The sequence below is a fragment of the Homalodisca vitripennis genome, chromosome 3 (assembly GCF_021130785.1).
Source record: "Homalodisca vitripennis isolate AUS2020 chromosome 3, UT_GWSS_2.1, whole genome shotgun sequence".
Taxonomy (NCBI): Eukaryota; Metazoa; Arthropoda; class Insecta; order Hemiptera; family Cicadellidae; genus Homalodisca; species Homalodisca vitripennis.
The window spans coordinates 56,576,393-56,601,147 of record NC_060209.1 but is presented as its reverse complement, the minus strand read 5'-3'; the positions used below and the strand labels follow the sequence as shown (position 1 = coordinate 56,601,147).

Genomic DNA, 24,755 nt, shown 5'->3' with positions numbered 1-24,755 from the left:
GTGAAAATCTAGAAGAGATGCTACATCTGTTCCCATTTCTCGACCAGAGAAAAGAAGAGGAACTATACAACTTCCTAGAGTTGTGATGTTCCACTATGTGTATATCCATGCTTTGAAAAATTTCATACAAAAAACAAATTTTAGTCCTTTAATGTTTTGTTTTTTTTTTATTAAAAGTCAATGTTTCATTTGATAAATAAAGTGTTAAGACAAAGAAAATAAAAAGAAATATTTCTTACTATTTTTGATTCAACATCTTTACTATTATCTAAAAATCATGTAATGACATTCCAGAACGTAAATACTTCCCAAAGGGTTAAATTTATCTCTAATTTATGTAACATACAATCTAAAAGACATGTTTGACTACATTAGAATAAAGTACTAATTTTTATTCAAAGATTTAATGGTAAATCTTTAGTCATTCTATCACAATTGTCTCTGAAAGCTTTTTGGTAGGGCTAAAGCTGGTTTGTGGAGTAGCCTTTTCCTACAGTGAAGCTCTAGTAAATATCTGAGAAAAGAGGATCGGATCCGAAGATCCGAGACTTGTAGAAAGGTCTCAGGACTCAGATGATCAAAGTGTTTATCTCATCATATGCTAAAGGGTGGTCTAAACTCCTAGATCTAAGCAAAGACGATATATAAATAGTACTTGGGATGCTGAGAGGATATGGGCCTCTTTGAAAACATCTGATGAAAGGTTGGCCAGACTGATTAATGCAGATTCTGTGGAGTGGCAGAAGAATCAGTATAGCACATATGGCTAAACTAGCAGGACTATTAATTTATAAAACCCGTACAACATTTCTAAGAGATTATATCTTGAGCTCAAAGGACATCAGTGAACAAGAGCTCACAAATCTGGTTGGTTTCTTCAGAAGCCTCAGATGTGAGTGTTAGATATATGTAAGGGAGATTCAAAGGTCCTTCTAGGACTGATTGCAAGGGCTTAAGATGTTTTCCTTCATTAAAAAACACAACATTTGTCTCAAAATTACAATTGATATAGAACAAATATTAACATGATAATCAAAACTAAGAAATGGAAACACATAAAACAGAAACCAAAGGAAAATAGCAATGTGATTCATTGCTATTTATGATGTGTTGAAGCTGAATTTCAAATCTTCAAAAAATATTCAGATTCAAGAATCAAAATTGATGAGATTCATGACATTACTAATTTATTGGACTAATATCATGTTCATCTCCCATCGCTTTCAAGTTTGTAGCTAAATGATGTTGCAGGTAGCTAGTTTGATTGAATAGCATCATAAAAAAGGTATTATGATTTGAAGTTTGAGAATCGGGAATTTTTTTAAATTTGGAATTGAATTTGAGATTTTTAGATTCTGGATTTTAGTACATAACTTATTATTATTATTTCATTGAACATGGAACAGTATAGCTAAAATAAGATATATTAAATCAAACATACTCTAATTTATAAACATAACTCTCAGAAAAGAAATTGTACCATATTAAAGTCATTCCTCTAGAGACCAGTCAAGTATGTTGTCTAGTTTGGAGTCAGAGAGGATCTCCATTGCTGACTTTCCATCCTTTGTTTGGTCCTGGAAGTAAGGAATGGCCTTCTGCCAACAGACTAAGTTATTCTGGATGCTGTCCAGGCATGGGTTTGTCTCTGGATACAGAGAAATCAGTACTCTGAAATAGTATAAGCAATATATGAAAACAATTCACGCTACATAAAAATACAAGCATCACATAGAGATAAAGAGTGTTTTTGGTAAGTTAATAGTAATACTAATGAGGGTGGTCTAAAAAGTTTCCAACAGAACAAAGAAATTTTTTCTGAAATAATTTTTTTATTTTTCAACATAGTCTCCTCATACCTCTACACACTTCTTCCAGCGATGCTTTAATCTCTGTCATCATCATCATCATCATCTGACGTTTCCGTTATCACGGGTCGTCGTACACAGCCTCCTCCACTTTTGTCTGTCATTTCAGTTCTCCTCTTCCTCCACCTGCATCTTCTGTAGTCCCCTTCTCTCTATGTCTTTCCACACTTGATCCTCCCATCTTCCTCTCGGTCTTCCTCTTGGTCATCTTCCTCTTTCCTCCTTCTCCAGTGCTATTCTAGGCATTATATTATCTCCCATCCTCTTCACATGCCCCATCCACTGTATTCTTCTTCTTTCCATTGTCTCTTGCAGTGAAACTACCTTCAATCTCTCTCTGGTTATTTCGTTCCTTATTCTATCTCTTCTTGTAGTCTTCTCTATCCCTCTTAAAAATCTCATTTCTGCAGCTTGCAATCTGCTTAAATCATTTTTAGTCCACGTCCACGTCTCTGCTCCATATAATAAAATTGGTTGGAAATAAGATTTATACATCAATACTTTTGATTCTTTCCCAATGTTCCAACTCCACACAATCTTCTTCACCATATTGAAAAACTTTCCACTCTTCCATATTCTGTTTCCTATTTCTTCTCTTATTGTGCCCCTATCTGTTATGATACTTCCTAACATGATAATCAAAACTAAGAAATGGAAACACATAAAACAGAAACCAAAGGAAAATAGCAATGTGATTCATTGCTATTTATGATGAGTTGAAGCTGAATTTCAAATCTTCAAAAAATATTCATCTTTAATCTCTGTAACCCGTCCAAATAGTACTCAGAATTTTTCTCTGCAAAATAATTGTTCTTCATTTGATGAAAATCTTTGTCCTTCAAGTACAATTTTACAATTTTAAGATGAGGGAACAAAAAGAAGTTGCTTGGGGACTAGATCTGGTGAGTAAGGAAGATGGTCAAGCAGTTCAAACTAATTCCAAAGTAATTTGTGAATTTCTACCATGGCAACCACGGAGGTGTAAGCCGGTGTCTTGGTGAAACAGGATTTTCTTTTTCTGCAAATGTGGCCATTTTTCTACAAGTTCTACCTTTAGCTTGTCAAGTAATAATGCATAATATGTTCCTGTAATGGTTTTTCCTTATTGAAGATAATTGATTAATATAACTCCCATGATTATCCCAAAAAACAGTCGCCATCACTTTTCAGCCGAAAAACAGTATTTGCTTTTTTGGAGCCAGTTCCTCCCTGTAGTCCACTGTTTGGACTGTATTTTTGTTTTGGGCATATAATGGTGTATCCAAGTTTCATATAAAGTAATGAATCAGTGCCAAATCGTTAACTAAACCGTGCCAAAAATGTATTGGAAATGTTCATTTTAACACGATTTTGGTCTAACGCGAGCAACCGCAGCACCCAATGCGCGGGCAGCTTTCTCATGCCTAAATGTTGATTTAATAGTTGACAAACATGTTCTTTTGACATGTTCATAATCTCTGCTATCTCTCTCATTTTAATTCGGCGGTCATCTAGCACTATTTGGTGTACTTTGGCAATGTTTTTGTGGAACGTTCATTGTCACCCAAGTTCTTTACGGCCACATTTAAATTCAGCAGCCCAAAATTTCACTGTGATAAATGATGGTGCAGAATCCCCATACACAAAATCCAACTCATCTTTGATTTGCAAAAGTGTATTGCCTTTCAAAAACAAATATTTAATTACAGCTAGATACTCAATTTTGTCTATTTTCACCAAAAAAAACCCACATTAACTCACTTAAATGACTGTTACATAAAAACTATGCATCTAAAATGGCTGACACTTTGGTGAGTAACTGTCAACAGATGAATAACAAAACTTGGTAGTGCTGCCATCTTCACATTGAGGTCGGAAACTTTTCAGACCACACCCATATATGAGGAATTACTTTATTCACATTACAGTCAACTTGGATCAATTCATGACAAAAGTTTGTAAGGTTGGTATCTATGATGTAAATTTAGAAAAGTAAGTACCAATTCGTTATAATACCACCAGTATTCTTATTACTGGCACTTCATGCATGCAAACTTGTTTCTTTAATTCATCAGTTGAATACTGACACCATATTGGTTGATCAGTCTCGTGTTTTGTGTCTAACATGGCTGTTCACAATTTTGAACAAAAACAAACCATGGGTGCCTGTCTAATTGATCACTGTAAAGCATTTTATATCCTGAATCACAGTACAATCTGCAGCAAACTGAAGTTTTATGGAGTTTATGAAAAGTTTTTGTATTCTTTTGATTATCTCTTATAAAGTTTCATAAGATAGTTAAGTCATTGTTAATATAGTATATTGTAAATAATTTTAAGCAAAAACTGTGATGTCACCATTCAATGTAATTTGTGTATGTTTATTTACGTACAAATTGTGAATAAAGTATGATTTGATTTGATCTTATGACACTTCTAACTTTCAAAGCATGCTTTCAAGTGTTCCTCAGGGCTCAATCCTGGGTTCTTTCCTTTTTTTTGGTCTTTATCAATCAACTACCCCTTAACATTCCGATAATGTCCAACCTATATGCAAACGACACCTCTTTCCTTTACTACAACAAAGTTTTTGCCAGCAGAGAGTCTCACAAATGATGTAAAGCTGACTAAATCCAGGATCAATATAAATATATTACAGGTAAATTATAGTAACACTGAGTTTGTCAGCCTTTTACTTTGTGATGTTACTCAGTGATGTTACTCAATTTGGAAATGAAACTGAATGTGTAAAATTATTAGCCATATGTCTAGAGAGTAAACTGACTTGGTAACTGCATATAACATGTACATGCAAGAAACTTTCTATAATTATATACTTTAATTTTAGTGATATGATTTGTAACAAATACATTGTTACCTCTTAAGTAAACCTATATATATATATATATATATATATATATATATATATATATATATATATATATATATATATATATATATATATATATTGTAAACCTGTGACATTGTATGTATAATGGGCAAATAAGTGATTGATTGATACACAAATACCAAAAGAGTGCTTAGCACTGAGGGAGAGGGGTATGACCTGTCATAAATGCTTACTACAGACCACACTACCCCCTCAATAAGCACTTGGCACTCAAAGGGTAAAATCCTTACACTAGATCTTCTAGATATTCTTAGCTCTTTATACTCTCAAGATGTTTCTCACATTTTACACAAGACTCTGGCACTCTTAGGGTTAATAAACACATTAATAAAATTAGTCATTTAAACAATAACAATGAAACTGAAAACAACATCGATTATTTTAACATCCCAAAGTTATACACTATTCAACGTTATTTTATTACATATACAAGTTTGAAAACTATTAATAATAGTCAATTTTAAGATATAATCACTGATTTTAAAACTAAGTTTCACTAATTGAAATCATAGTTTTTACTTTCCTCCCATATTACACATGGGATTATATTTCTTATCAGATTTGAAAGCAATACCATAGTTTTAATATGTACATTACTTTATTCGTGTCAGGTTAAATCATACAATAATTCCATATCTATATATATAAAAGAAAGTCGTGTTAGTTACACTACTTATAAGTCAAGAACGGCTGATCCGATTTGGCTGAAAATTGGTAGGGAGGTAGCTAAGAACTGGAAGAAACACATAGGATACTTTTTATCCCGTTCCCGATTCAGGATTCCGCCCCACTGGTCTCTAAAAGTTACGGAAATACCCGTAAGAAATGCATTACAGCAAACATATGTTATTAAGTGAAAGGGCCTGTTCAAATTGAATCAGCTGTTCTTTGTAAACATATATAATGCAACAAAAGAAATATTATGTTTATATCATTTAATTACCATTTTAAATTTCTTTACATTTATAGTTTTAAAGCATAGAGTAAGCTTAGAGAAACAGCAAATTTTTTTTCACTGTTTCTGCAATCACTGTGAAGCATATACTTTACTATCCAGATAATACAAATCAAATTTTAATTTTTTACAATTCAAAGCAGTTATCTCTGCATCTCCAAGTCAGATACGTACATTATTTGCTATCATCATTTCGACATGCTTTCCATCGAACCCATCTAACCTGTGGCACAAATACAAGGATAATATGGCAGAAGATATTTTACATCAAATTCGTGTCAGTTCAATAAATTACGATCTTGAAATGAATGAGGAGATACATAATCGGGCCTTGCTCTTGATCGAAGACATGAGTTATCTCATGTGTGGTAGTTTATTAGTCAGGTTAGGAATGCCAGCGCTAAATCGTAAAATGAATGACGCATTTAATCGAGAATTGGAATGGGAATGTGAATATGATCACCAGGAATTAGATTTTGTAGTTCAAACAAATGTGCCCCTGATGAACCCCCAACAAAAGGAAGTTTATCATACATTAATGAAGGCAATTGATGATGGAAACGGTGGTTTATATTTACATGGTGGAACTGGTAAGACATTCCTCATGTCAGTAGTTTTAGCCACTGTTCGTGCAAGATCCAACATTGCAGTTTCAGTTGCTTCTTCTGGAATAGCAGCCACATTGCTAGAAGGATGTCGTACGGCACATTCTGCATTAAAATTGCCGTTAAATCTTCAATATATTGAAGAACCAACGTGCAACATTACAAAGCGCTCCGCTATGGCGAAAGTTTTATCAGAATCGAAAATCATCATCTGGGACGAATGCACAATAGCGCATAAACGTGCATTGGAAGCAGTTAACCTAACATTGCAAAATCTACGTAATGACTCAAAATGTTTTGGAGGCGCAACTATTTTACTGTCTGGCGATTTCCGCCAAACATTGCCAGTAATTCCCAGATCGACTGCTGCCGACAGAATAAACGCTTGCCTCAAATCATCGAATCTATGGCGCTATGTTAGGAAACTTCAGCTGACAACAAACATGAGAGTTGCATTGCTGAACGATACATCTGCTGAAGATTTCTCTGAGTAATTGTTGACTATCGGTAATGGTCGAGTACCTGTCGACGAATCGAGCGGATTGATTTCATTTCCCCGGAATATCTGTAACTTTGTCTCATCGAAAGACGAACTCATCAACAAAGTATTCCCAAACATCATTACTAACCTCAAAAATAATGAATGGTTGAGTGAGCGAGCAATTTTGGCAGCTAAGAATAAAGATGTAGATGACTTAAACTACATAATTCAGAATGAGATCATTGGTACACTGCATTCTTTCAAATCTATTGACTGTGTAACAAATTAAGATGATGCCACCAACTATCCAATTGAATGTTTAAACTCCTTGGATGTACCTGGCACAATTTACAACTAAATATTGGTTCTGTAGTAATCATGCTTCGAAACTTATACCAACCAAAACTGTGCAACGGAACAAGTTTGGTGGTAAGTAAATTGATGAACAATTTGATTTACACCACAATACTCAAAGGTGAGGAAATTCTCATTCCGAGGATCCCGATGATCCCACCCGACATGCCATTTGAGTTTAAACGGTTTCAATTTCCGATCCGTCATGACTGTAAATAAGTCTCAAGGCCAATCGTTGAAAGTTTGTGGTCTTAATCTCAAACATCCATGTTTTTCCCATGGCCAATTAAATGTGGCATGTCCACGGGTCGGAAGACCATCCGCGTTATTTGTTTTCGCGCCTAATAAAAAAAAACAAAAAATGTAGTTTATCACAAGGTGCTACAATAAATGGCAAATAAAGAATCATTGAATAATTATATTTTTTATTTACAATTATCCTAATTTAAAAAGTAAAAAATGTGATCATGTGATATTGCCTTTAAGGCGGGACAAAGTTCGCCGGGTCAGCTAGTTTTCATACTATTTTTCCCCATATGTCAAAATCATAATAATTACTATAAACCAATTATATTACTATGCATGTCATCACAATGCATTATTTCTCCCCATTTGCTTATGCCATGAAAAGTTCACTATATAATTAAATAAAATGAATCTATTTTTATCCTCGAAATAAAATAAAAATGTTTCGTCAATCAAATGGTCAATCATTAATTAAATCGTTTACAAATCTGTACATTTTTAAACATTGATGTAACTAAATTATAAAATAACCAACAATTAAAAAATTCTGGACACTTAAAACTTACTCATACACAGGTACAACAACATGTGATAAAAATTCCACTTGAAGATCAGGGATTTTCGCTTTCTCTCGGTCCATCATTTCCATGGGATCAACACCCATTGCTTTTTCCATATCTCCTTGAGTGAAAAATTCGTTGTATATTAGTTTCTGAAACAGCAGTGATTATTGTATCATATAATGATCATTTCCAATTGTAAGAATATAAATACAATAACAATTTCTAAAAATTTATATAATCAAAATGTTCCCAATAATACCATGTCAGTTGTATTGTAAACCATGATTCATTAAAATTAGTCTGATTTTGTAATATATGCACAATTTTATAAGCAGATAACATTTATTGTTGAGAATTAGCAAAGCCTATCACTCGAGGAACTTGAATTATTTTATTTCATATCTGCCTGTCTATGTCCACATAGTATCTTGAGAACAAACTAATCTAAAACTTGAAATTTTTCATGAAGCTTCATTTCTATACAAGCAAAATCAAACTTGATCATAGTGTATTTCACTACATGGAATTTGGCTGAGCGCTAGTGAACATTCTTAAATTGGTTTTATGAAACAAACGAACTAAGTGTGATTATTATTTTTTACATATTAACATGGCAAGATTTACATAAACCAAACAACAAGGTGTGGTTCTTCCAATGTGTGTAATAGGAGTGTAAGTAATGTAACATATTGGTGGATTTTAACGTACACATTTCGCAGTGATCTTTTGTCTCTGACTTCACTAAACACAACATCAGTTGCGTGACGCAGGATTTATCCTAGACCAGCATTATCTACGAAATGGTATGAACACTATAATTTAATAATAACGTATATAACTCACAGCGACACGAACACACATTGCCCAGTCTTTGGTCTGATCACTGATGTCAGCACAAGATATGATCAATGAACGCAACAACTCCCGATGTCGCTCATTGTTCTCATCAAACCCAGACACAGCCATCTGTTTCTCCTCTTTCAACATCTTGAAGTGGACTACCATGTCTGTTGCTGCAATATCAATGTTTACAATTATGAATATCTCATGTATTAATTTTCATACGTACTTCATTTAGTCAAATATTATATTTTGATGTTTATCAAACTTATAAAAAGTGCTCATTTTATTGAAGAACTGGCACATAATTACATAAAATTAAAATAGTGTTTAAATATAAAATATATATCATTAAATATTTTCTCCTTTATATATTAATGTTACCACACCAAACATATAAAAATGGGAATGTAACGATAGTAAAGTGAGATAACTAAATCAGTACTTAAAATAAAATTAATTTGTATTGTTATGAGTTTATATCATCATCTTAATTAATATAAAAATGTACAGAATAACAGTACAACATTGTATAGAAAGTTGTACATGAACAACAAACTAGACATAAGAGGATTCCAAAATATTTTAATAAGACTCAAAAACCTTTTATGTACAAATTCTATTTTAAAATGCGTGAATTTATTGAGAATTGGTTTAGTTAATGCAAATTGATATGCGTTCTGCAGTGGCACTGAGCCATCAAGTTAATTCAAGTCACAAGCGAGAGAGGGATTAAAAGCACAAACATTGTCAATTTCATTATAAACATTTCCAACATTACAGTTTCTTGTAATTATTCCTTATATTTAATGCCTCTATATATGATATTTATGCTCCAAAGGTTATGGCCCACAGATACCCATGTGAAATAAAATCTCAAAATTCAAAATTGAGAAGACTCACATAATCTAAAAATGTAGATGGACTCAATTACCATCTAAAAGTAAAAATTGCCATTAGTCCGAAATCAATGTATGAAAACTTCAATACCTACATGATTAAATTATTATCTTAACTTTCATGTACTTAATATGTAGTATTACATATCCTTTAAATGTAGGATCTCTTCAAAAACTTTTAAGGAAAAAGTAAAATTTTAAAAGCCTGGATTGCTAAAACCATTCTTTATGTGCATAAAAGTAAAAAATGTTAGTGCTCAAATTTTATAAAAACTACAAAGGAATCATTTAAAAATGTTTCTTATAAAAGTAAAGATAAATTTATAGAAGAGTAAAAGTGCAGCAAAAGCTGTCTGCATAGTAACAACTAAATAAATGTAAAATTATCATAAATATTTTCAAGAGAAATCAAGATTGAGATCGGAGATGAAATACTGACAGATCTTGTTATAATAGCAAATACTTTAAATAAATATTCCTCTTCTGTGGCTATAGCCGATGCATTATCAACGGTGCCACACCCTCTTGCAGTCAATATCAGAGAACCACATCCAAAGCCTGGCCCCTGTTGATGTGGAGAAGTTATATCGCATGAACAGAGACTCAATCCAAAATAATCTTATGATATCAACGGAGTGTCAATTTAGTTCATGAAACATGCCTCAGGGATATTCTTACAACAATCACAAAGATAACCAATTTATAATTTAAAAAAAGAATTTCCCCTTCAATTTTAAAAATGGCCAGTCATTCCTATCAACAAAAAAGCAAACTTTGACTAACAAGCAACTATTATCCAATCAAAGTTTGCCTATCTTGAACACAATATTTTAAAAAGCTTTTTAGAATGACTCCAGAATTATCTGGGTAGTTGAAATTTTGGACTCAGAACACTTGAGATTTAAGACAAATGTATCTACTATTAATACTGCAACAGATCATATTTTGGTATTTAACACAAAATCACGGTAAATTTAATATATTATAAGAATAGTGCAGTCAAAACTCTCTGTTAACTATAACCTAACTACAGAATAAAACAAGAAGTAATGTTAACACACAACTAAACACTGATAGTGATTTAAAACTTACCGAGAATCATCTGACTGATGAGGTCAATGAACTGTTTGAACACAGCCTCGTCTAGATGTGCGACAATGTTGCAGCCTTCAGTGTTGAGGATACACATTGTCTGAGAAACATGGTGTCTCTGGGGCAAATAACATGTTGTCACTGTTTGTTGGTAAGGCGAGCACTATATATAATACTAACAGTTACCCATGGATTTGAACACAATTTCATATTGAATAACAAGTTCTGTGCATGTACTTTTAAACAGCATAATAACACTCCTGATAATAAATCATTATCACTGGAAAATATTCCAATCTTCTGATCCATTTCAGAATAATTTGACTAAGTTTAACTCTTTCAGTACTGATTTGATTTTTTTGATTTTTTATGTGAATCTGTTTGGGTTAAATAGTTATTAAAACAATTTGTTTATTATTTTTTATCTGTATTTGTTGGTGAGACATATGTGTCCCAGTAGTAGTTAACACACTATTGTCCTACTGTGAAACAATAAAAAAAATGAATATGTTATTCTAATCCATGTTTATTATAATTTTAAATCAAATTGCTTACAATAAGATACAAACTCCTCTTCCTTAATGTGGTACATGGCAAAACTGTTTTTAAAGAGGGGAAAATTACATTCCTGGCACATTGTATTGGTTCTTGTTTCCTTTTGTCAACAGCACAGAGTTTGCATCTTCTTGTTTTGCCTTCAACAAGCAGATGAGTGCCCAAGCTGACCATAGTTCTGATTCTTTTTGATAATCATCAAATGCTTGACTTTCTTTTTACAGGCGGATTTTTGAAACCCTCAGCAAGGAGTTGTTGCGAGTGCTACCATGAATGATAGAAGCGATTGTTTCCTATGTTGGACATCCTGGTATAAAATCCAGGCATTGACTACAGCAGTTAGGAGAAGATTATAAAAAACTTTCTTCCACCATTAAAAAAAATGTTCCATCAAAGTTACAAACACCCAACTTTTGGTCAAAATGTCTACACATCCCATAATTTTATTATAAAAAATGATGGCAGATGGACACAGTACTTCCTTTTTTTACCATTTTGTTGTATTCTCTTGAGTGTAGATTGACTGTTGGTGTGGCAATTGCTCAAAACAACAAATTATTTGGGATCATTCTATGTTACTCCAAACTCCATTGCAACAAAATCACTTTCATACTTTTCAAACCTGGGAACATTTACAATGTTTCCAATGCAATTAGCAACAATGGATAGTCTATTTTATATAGTAATATGTGTGTCCATAACAAGAAACAGTCTTAATTAAACATTACAATTTCTTTTGAACGGTCTCTTTTTTTTAATGCAATGGAGTCACTTTAAAAATAGAAGTATCTTTGTCTAAAGTTTATTGTATTTACAGTCCAAAAATTACTGCTCATTTTTATATTTTCCAATAAAGAAAATTGATTTTTTAAATAACTAACTTTTAAATCAGCGACAGTTGAACCTCAATAAGATGAATTTCAAGGGGTACGGAAAAAAATGTGTCTTATCGACATATTCTTAATAAAGAGGTTAGTTTAATCAAGATATAATACTGCCGTTATTTGTCTCATAAAGGTTTCTCCTCGCTCTGATATAACATCTATAAAATAAAGGTTATTGTGGCCAACCTCTATAATACAAATCATTGTTAATGTAACTGAAACTATTTTTCGATGTAGGCCTGGATCTATATTTCACACAAAAATTGCAATCAAGTCGTGAAAAGTCATCAATTTTTTATTGTTTACCTGCATGAATGGTTGCCATATCCAAAGTGGAATCTAACTCGATGATACTTCGTGGAATAAAATTAAACAAAATTGTTCACTACATTTTCATTTAAACAATTTTTCTCCACGATAAAACATTTTCATACATCAATAGCTTCTCCTGCATCTTTTGTAAACATTTCAGGTCGATCACTCTCCGCCCGTGCACTCTCCTCATCATCTTCAGCTACTTCACCTTCTTGAGAATTTGAGAGTTGAACAGAAGCCACTATATCTTCATCCGTTAGATCTCCACATACTGCTACATCATCACTGAGTTAACAAATTCATCAAACTCCATTTCTTGGCCAGTACTTCGTTATCTTTGCTCCAGTCCTGAAGAGGGATGGGTGAGGTGCATCAGCTGTAATTTCATTTCAATGCACGCGTTTGAGTCATGGTTTGTTTTGAAAACTACAATACTATAGAGGTTGAGAGTGTAAAATATTCATCCTATAGAGGCCTTTTAATGGAAAAGACATTTCTTAGATACTTCCACAATAAATTTATTAAAAATAGCGCTTTCGCCGGTTAAGGCATCATCAGTTTTTACATTGTTTACAGAAAACAACATATGTGTAAAATAGAATAAACATATGGATAAAAAGAATAAAATTTAAAACTAAATGTAAAGACCAAAAACTAATAAATTATAAAAGAATTATGTAGAAAAATATGGTTTGCAATTCATAATTTTGTAATGGATTTCTTTTTTTACTAATGGTATAAAAATATCACTGAAATTTACGGAAGGTTGGGAAATACAATTATCTTTTAAAACTGTCATACACGCACTTTCAATTTTATTTCTTTTAGTCCAGGAAGATTCTTTAAACACTACACTAGACGATTCAAAATTTATATGATGGTTTTCTTTTACTGCATGTTCAACTAATTTAGATTTTTCAACGTTTTCTTTTTTATAATTATAAATATGTTCTTTTACCCTAATTTCCACAGGTCTTGATGTTTGTCCGATATACGTCTTGTTACAACCACAGTCAATTTTATATATCACATTTTCGGTTTCTTGATGTTTGTTTTTCGGTTTTAATTTTGTTAAATAGCTTCTTATATTATTTTCGGACTTAAAAACAGTGCGGATGTTAAATTTATAAATTTATCTTACGAATTTTTTCTGATGTTCCTTTTACATAAGGAATAGTTATGGTAGTGAGATATTTAGGATTGTCTTTTTTGGTAATTTGTTTGCAAATTTTGTTTTTAGCCTTAGCTTGTTCAAAAATTGACGGAGGGTAGTTGTTTTTAATCAAAAGTTCTGTAGTATAATTTTCTCCTAAAATTTTATCTTCGTTATCAGTTATCAAATGATTAACCTTCTGGAACAAACTTTGTACTAATCCAATTTTTACATGTTGAGGATGATTTGAATTATAATTAAGGTACTGTCCACTGAAAGTCTTCTTGTAAAATAATGTTGTTTTAATAGTGTTTTCTTTTGTTTTTGTTATCAAAATATCAAGAAATGGAATTTCACTGTTAACCTCATTTTCAATAGTGAATTTTATCGATGGTCTAATTGAATTGATGTGTTTTAAAAATTCGTCTTGGATGTTAATTTTATTTTCCCATACACAAAAGACATCATCAACATACCGTAACCAAATTTTGGGTTTAATACTCCAATTTTCAAAAGCAATGTCTTCAAAGTGGTCCATAAATATGTTGCTAATTATTGGGCTAACTATAGAGGCCTTGTTGAGGTTCTGTGCTAAGATTATTTGTTGTATAGACGTTAATCAATCTTATCCCAAATCATAAAAAAGTCCATCTTAAAGAGGTTTTAATCTAATTACTACGATGTGTAGAGGTGTAAAAAGTTAAGTTTTACAAAAGTTTCAAGGGGATTTGAAAAATTCGTCCTATTGAGGAATTTGTTTTATCAAGATTAGTACTAATAAGGTTCGACTATATAACAAATTCACAAAAATACAGTAAAAAACACAACTGCTATTTTGAGAACTCTGAATTACAATAAGTTGTTGAAATTAGGCAAGGATATGTTGTTGTTACAGAAGCTGACACTAGTAGGACAGAAATCATTGTATATTCCAAATGTCACTAACCTCCATGACTGACCCCTCGGAACTATAGAGTCGAGCAAGGGAGTTACCAGAGTGGACCTGGAACTGGTTGGTGGTGCCGCGATGGTCTATATCATGGCACATTGCCGACACCAGTAGTGCCAACCCCTCCAGAGGCCTAGAAATGAATAATTAATTACTATCTGCCGTAACATTAAATACCTCAATGTTTAATGTTAAAAATGTAAATATACCATTATTAATCCTTTACATGTAGTAAGCGGTATATATCACCGATCGTATTTTACTTGTAATGCACTTAGCAGGATAACTTGCGGTATATTCATTTCAGTTCCCGAAATTCCATCAGACTGCGCAAGAGTGCTTGTCTGATCTTCCATTGTGATGTCGATGGAGTGTTACGCATAAGAATAGTTTCAAACAGTCACAAAATTAGTTTTTATTGGCTTTGACTGTGCACATGTATTCAGCCTGTCCACTCTAAGCTCGAAGCATGAAAAACAACACCTGAGTACGCATTGTTTGTTTTTTAACCTTTTTTAAACATAAAATATGTTTTTATATATTATTTGACCAATTATATATTAAATAACAAAATAAACAAAATAATTTAAAATTGAAATTAAAATTAAGCACAATATTATATTTCTTTCAAATTTATTATTTAGCATACTAAGGAATAACAGTATTTCAATAAGCGAATACCACCAACCATTATGAAAACAGATTTTAAAGTTAAAAATTTTCCACTATGATTTTTTATAATAAATTTTCATAACAAAAAAGTATTGGTTGGTTTTATATTAATAAGCCAAAATTTAAAACCCACTACTTCAGTTCATTTTAATCTGTTACGATTTTTTACCAATTATTTGCTGTAATGTGATTTGTTATAATGAATTTTTACATCATACCAAAAACCATAGCACTTTGTTTGATGCATGATACAAGGGGTTTATGTTAACAATTCACTGACATCTGGAAATGACTTTTAAAACTTAATAAATTGTAAAAATAAAATGTTAGTGCTCAAAAAATACGCTGAATTTGTCTGTTTCATATCTTGAATTTCTAACCTCAAAGTACTTTCTTTAAATAATTTTCATATAGTCAAATCACTTTGACAATTTCATCTTCCAAAAGGTCAAGATTATGACTTTTTTTAATACATGTTTAGCGATTTTTTAATCTCCAATCTTCAGGGGTGACAGTGTCTAACACTATGGTATAAAACCATGTTTATTATTTTATTTTTGTTTACTTTATAGAAAAATAATGTTATGAATGATGTAGCTACATACTCACGTCAAATGTTTCCTCTCCATCAGTTTACAGTTCTTCATAGTGATAAAGGCAAAGTGAAGAACAGCAAAGGCATGAGACCAGTTGTGGTATGGTGTATTCCTGTAGCCTCGTTTTGCGAACAAAATGAATCTGGAAAGAGTAACGGATTTAAGTAACAGTATCACAAACTTGCTACATTTTATAACTTTACTGTACGACCATTAGTTAATTATTTATGAAAGTTTATCAATTTAATATCAAGGAATATAATTAATAAAGAACAAAATAAAGTAGGGAAAAAGTATTAAAATATAACAAAGTTAAACACTACTTAGTGCTATTAAAAATCCAGTAAAAACAGCAGAGATTATTTTTAATAAATGCTTAATTGGAGAGGGTAAGTCAGTATGCTGTAAAATATAGACATTTGTGAGAACTGAATGCACAACTCATCACTGATAATGACGTAAACTCAATGTAACTTAACCCTTCAAAGCCTGTAAAAATATACATTTTTTCTAACGTCACTACATCATTGTCATCCAATTGAACAAGTGAAAATAATTGTGCCCAAAATAAGTATTTTGCAGATATTTACAAAGCAATAATTCATAACTTGAGTTAAAAATGGTATATTTTATAACTTTTTACTTTAACGTCTCTATACAAACTGTCTATTAATAATTGAGTATAGTAGTAGATAAGTAACAATTCTGCTTTTTTCTCACTAAGGAGTGAATAAACAAAAGATTATTTTCTTATAATTTTAAGTTGGTTTTATTGTAGCATGAAGACAATAAATATTTTTACTGCCGGAAGATATATTTCTTTAAAGTACACTTGAAGAACAGTAACTACGCAAAATTATATTTAAGTTGGACAAAACCATACAAATTTATAAAGATAATAAGTCATATTGAGTTCAATGGTTTAGTGAAGGTCTCAATATAGAATTTTTGAGTTGAAGAAAATCGTAGGATTTATAATTTACAATTAATTAACTCATACTATTGGTGTAATTTCTAAAATGTTTAAATGTTAATAATACATTGTCAAAATTATAAATTAACAATTCCATCATTTACATTAAAATCATTTTGTTCTCATCAATTTAAAAAATTAACTAATTAATTTTATGCCTGATTCGGTTTGAAATTAAATTAATTGCTACCACAAGTTCTATAATGAAAAATCTTTACTTTACCACTCTATCTAGTATGTCTCTTTGTAGCATTCCACTATTTTATTCATTCAAGGCTTATTTTAATTGCAATCAATGCTGAAAATAAAATGCAACATGTTGCTCAAAAAAGAACAAAACCAAATATTTTGTTACATTAAAAAAAATTATTTCAAGTTTGTAATGTTTTAAGACTACTTAAATACAATTAAACAATCATAACCACATTCTGTTTCATATTCCCCTTCAAATCTATAAAAAAACAAATTAAATGTATATCCATATGTAATATGTAAAAATATAATCCATATATAAATATTGACCTATAATTGTTAAGTTGTTTTCATAAATATATGGTATATTTGAATTAAAATATTTATAAAAAAGTTTGTGTATGCAGTATTCTGTTTTTTGATAATTTTGTTCTTTTACATATTAATTTTGTAATGTAAATAATATTTATAGTCAAGCACAGATTATATACTTAAATTATAAATTTGAAAAATAAAAGGAAACAAATGTTGTACAATAAATATAATACCAGTGACAGCTATTTAGTTGCCATCTGACAACAACCATAGAGCAAACAGTGTTAATGGGAAGTCATAGTCTTACTCTGTGCCATCATATGAATTTTATTGCAATAATTTTTATTTATTCTTCATAAGTTATATAATATAAGTATCCGTAACTGGTATGGATATCCTCATTGTCACATGACCAACCTTTGAAATATATTATATCAGGTCACTGTCACTTTGTGGGTAGAGATAGAACTTTTATAATTCAAATTGTGTAGTTTTGTGGACAGCAAAAAAAGAAGATAAAGAAAATGTGTTAGTAGTGTATAGGAGCATTTGAGATAACAGGCACAGAAAATATAACATGAACAATACTAAGCCCTCACCTGCACAAAGTATGTACAGGAATGTTGAAGTGCTTGATGAATCCCATCTCCTCAAACATCTTGAGGCAGAGACAAGGAGTTTCACTGACTGGAACACTTCGTGGATTGAACTTAAAACTGGAGAAATTTGGAAAATCGTGGGTTTCTTTGCAGTCCAACAGTCTTTGAACATCTTCATCATCTATCTAACAAAATTTAGAAGTAGTTAATTGATTTCGCTTAGTGTAACTTTATACAAACAACAGATAAAAAACAGTCAACTAAGATTACATCTTAGAGCCCATGCCCCTAACTTGATTGTTTTGATAAAGCATTGGTGCTTTTAGAGACACAGGTCTCAATTACTAGACTGCCAAGATTAAATTAATAAGTAGTTCCTATTAGCTTACCTGTAAAAAGCGTTGGATGACAATTTTTGATAAAAACTTTGGATAGTAGAATTTCACAAACTGATCTTGCAAAGGAACTTATACATGTGAACTCATGTAGGACTTATGATTATTGGCAAAACCACAATCTATGTAACAGTTCAAGTAGAAATAATGCACTAGATGTGTTGTTTAACACACTAAACCTCATTCCATATTTGAATTGGTCCCCATCAATTGCTCAGTTCTATACAATTAGTATTAAAAAAAACCATCTCAGTAAATTTGAACCAACAAACAGTTTTTTTAAATCCTGGATGAATTTAAACGCCTACTCCACTTAAAGACATGGTCAAATGTTTTATCAGAGCTCAAGTTTAAAATTAAACTAGCCAACAAATTTCATTGTACACTATAGCTATCCCTTCGCTCCCCCCTTCATGTTTTACTACCTGTTCAAGATCCCTACTGCCTTTGCTTGATGCACAGAGGTATATTTAATTTACTCAGTTATAATTACCTTTCCTTAGTTATAATTATATTTAACTTAAGTTCACCTAAATCTATTTACATGATACTCCACCTATAAATAAAACAATATTATTTCAATCAAAACTTTATGGTCAAAAATTAATTTGTTCTAATCATTTGTTTAAACAATAAAAAAATTGAACACATTTTTTTTTGTAAACATTGCAATTCATAGTTACAAAATAAAATCCCATGTCTACCATATAAATTCATTCACTGTAATGTAAAATACTACAAATTTAGCCCAAGGTGTTTTAGTTAGGTATACTTACACATAAACTGAAAAAGTTTAAAAATTTTAATTCTAAAGATCATGTTGAGATTGTAGTTTATTATTCACTCTAAAATAACTATAAGTTTATTTAAAATTATGAATTTTAATTAAATTTATACAATGGAAAATCTGATATACCTGAAAATAGCTGATATTTTTATGTTGCCTAAACATACCACCAACTGATTATTATTACACAGGTTATGTTATTTACACAACCCCCCTAGTAAATTGAAAACAAATGTATAATAATACCTTCATGTGGTACATCATGAGCTCGTTTGACAGTTTACTCCTGGCTTGAGCGTCCTGTATCCTCTTGTAGACCAAGCTATGCATGATGCTGATGCCACAGTAGACGCTGAAAGCCATAGCAACCTCCTCATCAAACTGGTCAAAATGTGTTCCATCCACTTTGTTGACCAGTTCAGCTACACCAATCACTTGAGACTCGTCAACAATGGGAAAGCACAAGATGTTCCTGAAAATGCACCAGCACAGTTTTACAGATAATTGTAAAAAATAAAAGTTTATATTTCATATGTCATAAAGACAGCTATTGAACTATATGCTCCTACACAAAAGTATTACACACGATTTTTCTTTTTTCTAGCAAGTCTAAATAAGCAACTCTAAAAATTTACTACCACATATGAGGGCTATCCAGAAAGTAGATTACGTTTTGATATAAACAAAAAAACAATAAAAAAATTGTATTATATACATTTGAAAGTGACACTAAAATACGATTTTTCAAAATAGTCACCATACAAATTTAGGCACTTATCATAGTAAGTTTTGAAATTCCAGCGTTACAAAATTCAACCACCTGAGAATTCAACCAGGTAGTCACACCATCCCGCAGTTCCACGTCGTCATCAGAGCACTGCATCACAAGTCAGGCCTTCATTGCTTGAAACAGGTGGTGGTTGCTGGGTGCAAGGTCGGACTGTAAGGCGGATGTGGAAACACCTCTCACTTAAAAGCATTCAGGACTTCTCAAGTCCAATTTGCCGTGTATGGTCAGGCATTGTCGTGTCAAAAACAACTTCTGCGTAACAATTTCGTGTAACAAACTCCTTGAAATTTAAGAATTAAACTCTCACTAGCACGGCTGGATAGCCACTGAATGGAGAAAAGCCCTGACATTAAAATGACCATGATATTACAGACCCTTAGCGGCTACAGAGCAAAACGTAATCTACTTTCTGGATAGTCCTCAAACATGTTTTACTACAAGTAGGTCTATTACCCTTCAATTTAGAGATAACATTATTCATTTATCACCAAAACTAGTAAAATTATCAATTATTTTTAAAATATTTGTTTTTAGAACAATTAAATAAAAATGTTTAGAATTCCTAATAATATAAATCTCCATAATTATCCACACAAACATACAAGATTAACTAGCTAAAATTTAAAATTCAACAATCAAAATATGATATATTTCAATATTTATACTCCCTGAAATAAAAATCCCAAAATTTAATTATTATTTACACAGAATTTTCTTTTCCTTCCATCAAATATTTTATTAAAAGAACTGAGTTCACTATTTTATTATTTTATCTTGATGCTTGTTAAATGAAATATCACCAAGGTAATGAAATAATTCAGACAAGTTTGTGTTTATATTGAGAAGGGCTACCTGGTACGGAAGCCAGTGTGCTTGTCCACATCCCTGTAGAAGAGAGGATGGTTGTAGGCATCCCGAATGTTGACTAGAACCCCAGACTGTGACACATGCCCTGCTATGCCCTGCCCTGCTTTGATTCTCACTTCCTCCACAGGCTGCAAAAACAACCACAAACAATCAAATTAACTTGATATGCAATATCAAGTTATACTATATACTATAGTATAGTTATAGTGTAGTTATAGTTATACTGTTATACTAACAATAACACCTTGAATAAGAATGCCAATAAGACATTTTTATTTAATCCAGTGACTAAAAACAAAGTAGAAAAGATTTTTCTCTCCTTTGAAAATAAATATTGTGCTAGGGTTGATGAAATTTCCATTATAGTAATTAAAAACCCAATAAGATTTTTCAAATATCCATTTAAAACATTTAATAAACTATTCCCATATATCAGGTTACTTCTCAGCAAAACTAAGAGTATTTCAAGTTATGTAAGTTAAATATAAAAATTATTACTATACATGTTTCTTGTTACACACCAATCTCAATTCTCCTTTCTTTTTCAATCTTTAGTTTTTAATTAATTTCCGGATTATATTGCTCTGAACTGCAGGTATTGCAGAGTGAACTGGTTGACTAATACTAACTACGTACCTTCATCAAACAGTTCAAACTGTAGTCATAGACTACTATAGTTTTGACTTTTAATAAGTCATCTTCTGTTGTCGGTGTCAATAAATATTAAAAGCAAGGATTATCCACCTGGAGTCATCATAGTTTAAAATTCATGAACACAGTATAAACACAATGAATAAATAAATAAATAATACGAGAAACACAATATTTTATAGGCCTATCACATGGGAATATTAAACATGATAGAACATAGCGGCCGGCAGAAGACAGGACAGTTGTCAAGAAACAATAGCAGTGTATGACTACAGTTTGAACTGTTTGACAAAGGTACATAGGTATTGTTATTAGTTTAGTGTTTGTCTAGAATTAAATTGTAAAATTTGCAGAATGCAATACATTAGTAAATTACGAAGAGCATGAGGCAAATCCATTGTTATAGCTGGGTTAAATTTTATCAAAAATACAATCGATTCAATTGATGAAAGTAGAAAGTTGAAGTATATTTTTCTAGACTTGTAACTTGCCTTAACAATGTGTTACATTAGAACAAATTACTAAACAAACTGAAAGAACTAGATATAGAAAAAAAATTATAAATCTACTGTTTTACCTTCTATCTTAACAACAAAGAACTGCATACAAAATCTGAATTTATAGAAATGTTAAAACCTGTAAATATGTAAGACAAATTGCTAATAATAAAGTATGGATTTTACAAGGCTCAATACTTAGATCCTTATTTAATTGTTATTTTAGAGGAATAACAAAAATCACATTGCATTGTTTCTAAGAGTAGTAATTCATTATAATATTCTAGTAACAACTGAGTTTTGATACATTAAATTTAATATTGGTATTGTTTGTTATTGTCAGAATTTACTCAATATAACATGTTTTAATTATTAATTCTTTGTAGTACATTTATAACTATTATTGTTTCTGTCATTTGCTGCTAAATAGAATGCAACCTAAACAACAACAGATTTTAGTATTGGATTAAATATCACCTTATAGACAGTTACATCATAAAAGTTAAATTATTAAAACAAATTTTTAGAATGCTGATTGAAAATATTCCATGACACTGAATATATTTTATTTTATTTTCATTTAAGAGAATATAACAATTTTCACTCAGTAGCTTTACAACCCATTTAAATAAATATAATTACTTAATTCCTTAGTTCTTAATAGAAAAATTATAAAATAATCATACACTTTACAGAAAAACTTTTTTTAATTAACAGGCATTAAACGATTCTGTAAAATACACATGTTCAATTTGCTTATTAAACCTCAATATTTAATTTTTAACATTCTCTTTTCTTACCTCAGATGCTTTGAAACCATCAAAAACCTTAGAGACTAGATCTCCCTGTTCATCCAGCAAGAACAGGGAACATCTCTCAGCATTGGTCAGCTTGCGAGCTTCAGTCATGATCTCTCTGAGCAGGTCTGTTACATCTCCTGTAAATATAAATAGTATTTATTATCGCATTGCAGTAAATTAAGACTTGTAATACAAAAACCACTCATTCTTCTTGTTTCAAAAATAAACATTTAAATTTCTTTTATCTTATTAAATTAAAGCAACCTCATTCAATATAATTTGCACACAATGATTTCTGATATCCAGATCAAGGGATAGGAATAAAGTCATTCAAAAGGCATCAGCCCATTCTCTCTCTCAATTGCATAAGTGCTAGTGTTCCGATGAATTATCTCATTGAATAAGTATGTCAATTCTCCATCATGGCTCACTTCCTTTTGTATTGACGTTCCTCTTCCCTCACCTCACTTTCCTCCACATAGAGAATGGCTATGCATGAGTCACTCTACAAAATGTGCGCTACAAAAATAACTATATACTAATTTACTTAAAATCCTTAGTATTTGTTAGTATAGTTAGAAAATTAACTATTTTTTTTTTTAATAAGTGAACAAGTTATGATAGAAGTACAATTACTGCATATTCTTACTGTATACAATTTGAAGTAAGCGTACAATAATTTATAGTCTTACATTGCTAGTATTCTTTGATTAATTGTTTGTTTACATTAAAATATTATAGTACTTTAGTGTTCTCAAAAGGACATAATATTTCCTAATTTTTATAAAAAATGTACATGGTATAAGATTTCTAGGCAAAAATAGCACCAAATGTCTACCAATAATTTCATAAATTGGATTTCTTCTCTATTATCTTTATCACAAAATAACCCTTTGAATGTCACAATAACGATCTTGTCATCACCAAAATTATGTGCTTAAAATGTTACTGTGATAATAGTATCCATTGTCCAACATTATCTAAGAAAATTTTACCTACGCAGAGTGATCAGCTAGGAACATTTGAGAAGACACACACGATTTGTCAATATTAACTGGTGCAACCAGGAGAAAAGGGTGTGAAAACGATACAACCACTACAAATTGGTCCATATGCAGTTTGCATCTGCTTGTCCATGGACAACACAGATTACGGTTTTCACATTGCTTTGCAGATACACTTTTATGTTGAAAGAACTTAAGCTGTAAAAATATATTGATATTTTGATTCTTTACTCTAGAAGTGGCAACCATTGGATTTCCAACGGTCCTGTACTATTTTCTTCTAAACACATAATTTAATGCCTAAGGCTATTTTACATCTTAAAATATCATATATCAATTAAAAATCTATATACTGAACTTTTGTTTTCAATTATAAAACATACCTGATAATTCTTTATTTATTGAAAGAAAAACTAGTATAGTTTGTAAAAGTCAAGATTTACAGCAGTTGACCAGTTGCATCGACAAAATTCAGTAACTTTCAAAAATTCAATAGGAGTTATAATTTTTTATATAAACTTGAGAGCAGCATCCCTCAAAAGTTCCAATTCTGAAGCAACTATGGTCAATTGAATGTATGGGTTATAATTTTAATGTAACGGATTTTTGAAATTATTTATTATGAATAACTAGTCTTTATTTGAATAACTACATACTAATAAAATAGTAAAACCAACGAATCTTGTTTCATTTATACATATGATATAAAACATTTTTAGTAATGTTATTTATACCAAACGAAAGCCTGTATCTGCAAAATTGTTATCCTACATAATTGTTAAGCCTACATATTTGTAATCGTTATCATTCAGCAGTCATCGTGACAGCTGTTTCAAAAGCAACCATTTTATAGGTTGTTGCATCACCCGATTTATTGTTTGGTGCGCGTGTTGATATTGTAATAAAACAGTAATATATATTATTCTTTTATTATGCACGTAATTTGAAGTGCAAAATTATATGGTTCA

At 31.1% G+C, this 24,755-nt stretch overlaps 1 protein-coding gene across 1 annotated transcript in view; it reads right to left on the bottom strand.

The window, feature by feature from the left end:
• Positions 1–24,755, bottom strand: part of LOC124356922 (cGMP-dependent 3',5'-cyclic phosphodiesterase-like) — a 44,409-nt gene that overhangs the window by 5,406 nt on the left and 14,248 nt on the right. The window contains exons 6-15 of the mRNA XM_046808223.1: positions 22,784–22,920; positions 20,821–20,963; positions 19,425–19,650; positions 17,997–18,181; positions 15,931–16,059; positions 14,647–14,782; positions 10,794–10,911; positions 8,806–8,975; positions 7,966–8,111; positions 1,481–1,671 (exon numbers count right to left, since the gene is read on the bottom strand). Of these exons, the coding sequence (XP_046664179.1) occupies positions 1,491–1,671; positions 7,966–8,111; positions 8,806–8,975; positions 10,794–10,911; positions 14,647–14,782; positions 15,931–16,059; positions 17,997–18,181; positions 19,425–19,650; positions 20,821–20,963; positions 22,784–22,920 (1,571 nt within the window). The 3' untranslated portion in view covers positions 1,481–1,490. The remainder of the gene's footprint in view (positions 1–1,480; positions 1,672–7,965; positions 8,112–8,805; positions 8,976–10,793; positions 10,912–14,646; positions 14,783–15,930; positions 16,060–17,996; positions 18,182–19,424; positions 19,651–20,820; positions 20,964–22,783; positions 22,921–24,755) is intronic.